At 38.3% G+C, this 8216-nt stretch overlaps 1 protein-coding gene across 1 annotated transcript in view; it reads left to right on the top strand.

Annotated features, from left to right (window-relative positions):
- The window catches only part of gpc1b (glypican 1b), a 70207-nt gene that overhangs the window by 56647 nt on the left and 5344 nt on the right, over window positions 1–8216 (top strand). The window contains exons 5-9 of the mRNA XM_088430047.1: window positions 2962–3127; window positions 3211–3341; window positions 5611–5739; window positions 6023–6156; window positions 7135–7310. Coding sequence (XP_088286173.1) covers window positions 2962–3127; window positions 3211–3341; window positions 5611–5739; window positions 6023–6156; window positions 7135–7310 — 736 coding nt within the window. The remainder of the gene's footprint in view (window positions 1–2961; window positions 3128–3210; window positions 3342–5610; window positions 5740–6022; window positions 6157–7134; window positions 7311–8216) is intronic.

The raw sequence follows: 8216 nt of genomic DNA, 5'->3' as shown, positions 1-8216 counted from the left end.
TCAAGCGATACTATTCAAGCAAAGAGCAGCAACCTCTCCTTCAGCGCTTAGTGAGAATTATAGTAAACCTCCAATTAGTACTGCAAAGCTTCTTTTTTTTCCATATCTATCATTCCTGACCAAAATTTCCCTGCATTAATATGCATGAGTGAGGAAACCAGATTAAGGAACGTTTCCTCTTGAAATGGCGTCCGCATCACCCCAAGCTTTCAAGCCTTTAACTCAGCTGCCAATTTCTCTTGGTCGAACTTTTAAAGCTGCTCAAACATTCTGCATCATCCTAATTTTTTTTTTTTTTTCTCAGACATCACTTTCAAACTTTCTCGTCTTTCTCTCTCTTCTCGGTAAAAAAAAAAAAAAAAAAGCTATTTGTCTGACTCATCCCTGGCTAATGAGTGGCAGGGCGAGGATGGGAGGGAAGGAGAGTTTGCAGTGAGGATGTGACTCATGTCTCATCTGACTTTCGATTAAGCCTGGGAATGTGCTTATTGCTTTTCCGTGTCACTTCTAGTCATAAAGCCTCAGCGTCTACTTTTCTCTTTTGCCCTATTTTTCACCTCATGAGAAGCTTACAATGATTATTTTCACGAGCAACACCGAATTGTGTCACGTGAAGTAACTCAACCTAAAAAAAAACAAAAAAAAAACATTATCAATCCACCATTTATCTTTTACTCTGCTTGGTGTGTTCAAATTTGCATCAATGGCAAGCTTTTGCTAGCTGTCTTGGGGCTAAAAGTTATGGTCACATTTCATTGTCACAAATGGACAACGTTTGCTGGTTTGCTACTAATCTCCTTCACATAGGCCTCGTTTTGTGAAAACGCATCCTAAGAAATAACCTTAATATAATATAATATAATATAATATAATATAATATAATATAATATAATATAATATAATATACCGTATTTTCCGCACTATAAGGCGCACCCACAAGCCTTAATTTTTTTTAAAAAGCTGATGGTGCGCCTTATAATCAGATGCACCTTATATATGGATCAATATTGAGATAGGACTGATAAAGTAAGATTTACCTGTTTCTTTTGTGTGTTTACAGTTGAACAAGGTTGCTCATATTGACATTGAGTTATTATGCTATTTAGAGTTTATTGTTATTATTTGAGTTATTATTGTTATTACTTTGAGTATTACTATGGTATTGTTATTACTTTGAGTATTACTATGTTGTGATTGAAAAAAGTTTTAAAATATGTCATTAATTGAGGGTGCGTCTTATAATCCGGTGCGCCTTATAGTGCGGAAAATACGGTAATGTGAGTTTTTGGCTGATATCACCCCAATAGCCAATATTTATCGGATCAGGACATCGGCATTTGTGATTGTGAATCACCCACTGACTTTTTTTCTATGCAAATTGCCGTCTAAATAAAGTGTACTTGCTCACCAGCGGTGAGAGTAGGTCTAGTTTGCATTACACAGGCACAAGAAATGAACAAACGCATTTCAGATTCCTTTCGTGGTTGCTGTTTTTTTGCTCTAATTTATGGCAAATACTCTATTAACTCATTCTGTTTACATTTACTAAGAGTTCAGTTAAAAACGTGAAAATACGTGTTTGGCATTGAATGAGTTCATAAAATAACGATGTATTCAAACACGGGACGTGGTTCTGTCCATGGTTTCTATGGGACACACTTTTGTCCTGAACGTGATTTCCAATCTACTTTGAAAGTCTCACGGGTCTTTATTATCGTCCCACTTTCAGCCTATAGTCATATTCATCTTTTGAAGCGGTTTCCTAAAAAAAGCATCAAGCTGGCCCACACGTCGGCAGAAGCGGGAAGCTTCATATGCGTCGGCCGACTGGCTGCATCCCTCCTTTTCTCGCGGTGGCTCGCCAAGGTTTTTGCATGCGTAGCTGTACGCCCTTGCGAGCCGAGCTTACTGGTATTAACCCAGTTTCACTTTTCACGCACGAAGGCCCTTTCCTCAGGGCGCAGCCTTGTGGGATAGAAAGGAGGCAGCCAGGGGCCCAAGCGTACTCGTATGAATGTCAGAGCCTTTTCATCAGCCGCGTAACCAATAAGACGGAGTCTTACAAAGTTGTTGCCATGGGAACTGCCAAATGAAAACGCGCTGCAAAAAGTTATGAAGGTCACCATAGGCAATAACCTCCCTCTACTTGCGTGTGTATTTTTTTTCAAGTGCTGTTCATTTATTTTTTTTCTCACTACACAACACAACAAAATAATCAAAATAATCAATCATACAAGCGGCTTAGAAAATGGATACATGGATGGTAAATTATTTGTATGGGCTGCGAACATTTTTTAGTACAAAAATATCATTCATGACAATGTGCAGCCATATATAACTTAACAAAATAAAGGCATGCAACATTTTCTGAGGTGTCACAATAGCCCAGTTTACCAATGAGTTGCTTGATTTTCCAGTCATTTTGATTTTAATTTGAAAACCAAACTACCGTCTACTACTTGTCTACAAACTACTTGTCTGTTTTATTTCTGGCTCGCCAGCTGGAAAAATCTATCACCAATAATTAAGGGCACCCAAATAAAACTTTACAAAGTAGTAACTATTAAAAAAAAATAGCAATAATTAACTTCTTGATCCAATTAGTTTGCTCTAAAATCAAGAAAAAAAATATACTGTTTCCTTTCATGGCATTAAAAAATATTCCATTATATTAAGCTCTGTCAAAGCTTCACATACTGCCTGAAGTACCTGTATTTACCTCTAGGGGTGCACATACAGTCCCTACAGTACATTAGAGAAACTTTGCTTTAAGGGCCCTACAGTGAATATAAATTTCTCTTAAATTTGACATGTGACAAAGTAGTTGTGCCAACAACCTAAGAAATGCCATCTTGAAATGCCATCAAATTCTGTGGGCGTGGCCACTGAATGTGCTGAAACCACGTCCCTCTGTTATCTATGAGCCTGTAAAGCAGATGCTATTTCTTTCTTCTTCTTCAGGTGCCACTGAGCCAGGAGTGCATGAGATCCATCATGAGGATGACGTACTGCCCCCACTGCCGAGGCATGGCCTCTGCCAGGCCTTGCGTCAACTACTGCAGCAACGTCCTGAAGGGCTGCCTGGCCAACCAGGCCGACCTGAGCACCGAGTGGCGCCACTTGGCAGGTTGGACCGCCAACACCTTTTCTCGTGCGTTCGGCACTCCAGACGAGGAATGATTTTTGCCGACTCTGTCACCGTCTTTGTAGAAACCATGATACAGGTGTCGGATCGCTTCGACGGCCCGTCCGGCCTGGACGTCGTTGTCCTCTCTCTTCCCTATCGCATATCGGAAGCTATGACGACCATGGTGGAAAATATGGAGGCCACCAACAACAAGGTTAGAACCTTCTTCATTGAGTAAAACATGCAATTGTTTCTTTTATTTGAAGCTCAAGATGATATCAATTAGATGGGCGGGGTCTAGCGCTAAGAATTGCAAAATGGAGACTGACTCCAGTTTTGTTTAATACTCCTAGATCCTTAATATGTATGACCAAATATGGTGACTGAAAATTTTGGATAGTAAACATGGCAGGCATGTTACTGTTGTGTCTGCGCCGTATTCTAACAATCTGAGTGTGTAGGTGTTATGTTGAAGATATGTTGTTTTATTTTTTATTTAAGTTAATGTTTTTATTCTTTGTTATATGTAGGCAGAACTAGACTGTATATCGCAGATTGTAGGTAGCATTATATATTTATGCAGAAAGATGGTACATGATGGTTCATGCACCCCCATTTGATAACCACTGCTCTAAAACATAAAAAAAAGCAAAGTCATAAAATATTTAGAAAAGGTGTTTCTGTCATTCAATAAAGCAATAAGTTGCACGTTCCAATTAATTTGCCCTTAATTTGAAAAGAAGAAACTCCCTTTCCTGTCACATCATTAAATTAGGTTTGCTGATACCTGCATAAACTCTGGTACAGTCAAAAGGAAGACAGCAACAGCTTACTAGAAATCATGTTAGAAAAAATAGGGCAACTCTGAAAATGGTATTCAATTGTATGTCCTGTACATGATTAAAAAGGACATGAACTTAATGGATGTTCAACGTTCAAGTCAAACAGTAAGAACAATCCGGGTTCAATTCAGGATGCAGGCTGGTGCACAAACTCCAACGGGATTGGGTGGAACAGACAGTGTCATCTTGTGCAGCAGGGAAAATTGCTGCGCTTGATCCCTTCCGACGTCCCATTAAAGCGCACGGCGCACAGTTTACTATTACGCCTAGATGACTTGCCGCTTACATAACCCCAATGACTTGAAAGCCACGGCATATGTTGTTTTGTCGACACCCTCCCGAAAGCAAACCGCAGAGGGCACGCGGGATGTTACGGCTGCGTTAATGTGCCTGAAAGTCGGTTGCAGCCCTCTGTTTTCACACCGTATTTCCTCTAGTGACAGTTCAATCTACCATCGGCCTTCGATAGATTTAGGGGACAGACTCGCCCGGAGGCTTAAAACGGGATTATTCATTTCTAGTTATGTGTGAAAGTTCAAATACTGGAGGCTATCCGAAGAGGGCCGGACCGGATGACAGATTGATTGCGGTCCTACAGTATTCCCAGGCTGCCATTTATATCACGCCCATGGGGATCCTTATTTTCTCTTCTGTCGCCTGATTGACTCATCGCATCATGCAAATACTGTAAGCAGGGCCTGTTATTTTGATTTGTGTCTGTTGCTATCTCAGATGCTTTGTGTGCTGCTATTAGACTATTAGATATGATAGGCATTGCAGTTCCATAATTGGGTGTTTCCAACTCAGACAATTTAATGTGTGATGCTATACAAGATGCAATGTCGCATGCAGTATATTTGAACCAAAATTCAAGATTCTAGAGTTTTATTGTCATATGCAATGGTAATACTACACAATGAAAATCTTCATCTGTTCTACATTCCATAATCGAGCAAATAATAAAGTAGGCAATAAATAACAATACATACATATGTATATATATGTGTGTATATATATATATATATATATATATATATATATATATATATATATATATATATATATATATATATATATATATATATATATATATATATATATATATATATATATAAAATGAAAAAATATTAAAAAACTTTCAGATTGTAGTCAAAAGTCAAAGTCTACCCCTTTGTAAGAAACGTAGAGCTGGGGAAAAAGTCGACCAAGTCAGGTCAATGAGATTAATAAAAAGTGCAAATAAAATTATTCACCTTAAACCCGAGCCATTTTTACGCCACTGTCTTCTACACTGACCTTTCTTGCAAATGTACGCTGTGTTGCTATAGTGACAAGGGACAAAAGTGCCCCAAAAAGATAGGGGATATTACAAGTTTGGAATTATTTTAAAAAATGTGACAAAATTACATGAATGATTGATTATTGCCAGATGAAAAAGCATATAACAGCAGTACTTATAGTTTGCTCACCCCTGATCTGCATGCAATGATCTGCAGTCAATGTACGTTAATTATAACGTAAAAACAACATCCTTAATTTTGAAACGAGGAAAAAAACGAAACGGTCTTAACCTTCGTTTAACTTTTCTGAACCTTTGCTCTCCATATTTGCCCGTTCTTTTTCCTCTCTTTCACATGTCAGTTGATTCTGGCGTGCGGCCCACTCCGAGAAAAGTCCTCCGGCGCCCCAGACGCGGACGCCTTCCCCAAGAACGAAAAGGTCACGGCTGAAGAGAGGTCGGCGAGCAGCGCCAACAAACTTGGCCGACTGGTGAGCTGAATAATATGACGCCGATTGCTCTCTGATGACAAAGTCTGGCCAATATAACTTCCTGTTTTATGGGGCAGAGAAAACTGCTAAGCACAGACAATTAAATCCTCTTAATGTCCCTTTCACCTTTTCTTCTCATGAGGTCATCGCATGGGAAGGATTGTTTGGGCGGCTGAAAGAAGAAAAAAAAGCCCACTTCAACTTGTTGTTTCAGCGGAATGTCACAAAGGGAATTTGGGGACAAAGTAGAAAATAACATCTGCCGTCTTTCGCTTTGCTGCAGGTGCTTGATGTAACCATGAGGCTAAGGGACATGCAGCCATATTGGATTTCAATCCCCAGAATGCTGTGCAGCGACCGTGTGGCCACGGGTGCCGGCGCCGAAGATCGTTGCTGGAACGGAATGACTCGTGCCAGGTAAACTCGCTACTTTTCATGATATTTTTCCTCTACCTAATCCAGACCAGAGCAAAAAATATATTTACATTTCATGCATTTTTTAACAAACAAAACAAAGTAAGAAAATTCAACATACTAAAAAAGGAAGGGGTGGAAATCAGCTTCTACTACATGCATTTTCATTAATTATGTTTATTGCTGATTTACCTTGCTAGTTTTCTTGTGAATATTCCTTCACGTAAGTTGAATCAGACAATAAAAATACTAATTACTTATGCAAATAATAGTAATTTATGCATTTATTTTTTAACTAAAGAGATGAAAAACTAAAGAAAAAAAATCAACCTTTGCTACATGGATTTTTATTTATGACCACGTATTTTGCTTCTAAACCTTTTTCTTGATAGTTGTCCACCTGTTGGACCGAAAATTTGATTTCCCTTTTTTTTTTTTTTTTTTTTTTAACTAAAGCATCAAACTAAAGAAAAACAAAATTTTAATAAGATGCAAAAAATTCAAGCTCCATTTAATGAATTTTCATTTATGACTGGATCTGTTGCAAGTATATCTCACTCATGTTCTTGATATTTTTGCTCATTCTAAGTTGGACCACACGAAAAAATATAAATTTTATGCATGTTTTTAAGAAGAGAAACAAACTAAAAAAAACAAAAGAAGAAACATACTTAAAAATACAAAAAAAGCAAGGTCTACCACATGGATTTTCATTTATGACCATATCTGTTGTTAATTTTCTTTGTATGTTTCCTCTTAATGTTGGGCGAAACAAAAAAAGGAGCAATTTTACGTATTTATTTTTTGACAAAAGAAACAAACTTTAAAAAATGGAAGTAAAGCAACAAAAAAATTCAACTACTATGAAACATACTTCCGTGTACACAAGAAGTTAACTAGCGCTAACTACTAAAATCGTGCAGAACTGCTCCTCCTTCGCGATGAGACTCACTCGCTTGTTAAAATGTCCGTTTGTGTCAGGTACCTCCCCGAAGTGATCGGCGACGGTCTGGCGGCCCAGATTAACAACCCCGAAGTGGAAATTGACATCACCAAGCCGGACATGGCGATCAGGCAGCAGATCATGCAGCTGAAGATCATGACACACCGCCTGAAGAACGCCCTCAACGGCAACGACGTGGACTTCCAGGACACCAGTGAGTTACGGCGGCGTCACTCCACAGCGCGCTAACTCCGTTATCTCCAATCTCAAGGCGCTTGACAAATAGAAGGAGATTCAATAGAGAGAATTCTGCCTTTGCGGAAATAACTGCAGATGCATGGTCACGGCCCATTGCAATGTGGCCCATTGTGGATGGAGTAAATTATACCTCATAAAACTCTCTCAAATTTGGCAGTAAGTGTCATAAATCTGTCAAAGTGACAAATGTAGCGAAGGAATGAATATTCCAGGTATGTCAGAAAAGCTCCAGGACTGCTGCCATGAAAGATTGATGTCAAATCCAATCTTTTCTCACTTCATCCACTTTGTTTATTGAGTCATTTGCACAGGTGTGGAACCGCTCCGCATCTTAAGCGGGCTACTCGAAAAAAAATAGGTAAATCAAATTAATTCGATTGATTTGTCAGTTTAAAAATCAGTGATTTTAAAAAGTTCTATATTGGGAATGTTAAAAGTGTCATCAGAAATTAAAGGGGATTTTGTGGTTATCGTATGCAGAAAGTTACTGTTAATGAGACAAGTAGTTGAAGGACTGAAAACATTGGAATAACAAAAAGCATATTGGTGAAAATTTTTCAAAATCATTTTATTATTTTGTAAAAAAATTCTGAATTTTTTTTGCAATGTGTTTATTTTGGGAGTGTTGAAAATTGATCATAAGGTGAAGTGACAGCTGAACATATCAGAATTCCCTTTTGGGATTGAATGGGTATTTTGAAGGTGGGGGAATGTTAATTTGCATGAAAATCAAAAGTTAGTAATGAGAAAATTAATAGAATTGGAAGCAGACATTTTCAAAACACGTTGAAAGTTGGAATGGTTTGAATCGATCGAGAAATGTTGGAAAAGTTAGCCCAGGCAAAATATGGTGGATTAAAAG

This window comes from Hippichthys cyanospilos, chromosome 12 (genome assembly GCF_059441005.1).
Source record: "Hippichthys cyanospilos isolate Australia breed blue-spotted pipefish chromosome 12, RoL_Hcya_1.0, whole genome shotgun sequence".
NCBI classification, from domain to species: domain Eukaryota; kingdom Metazoa; phylum Chordata; class Actinopteri; order Syngnathiformes; family Syngnathidae; genus Hippichthys; species Hippichthys cyanospilos.
Note: the sequence above shows the minus strand (reverse complement) of the source record. Positions and strands in the feature narration are given on the sequence as shown.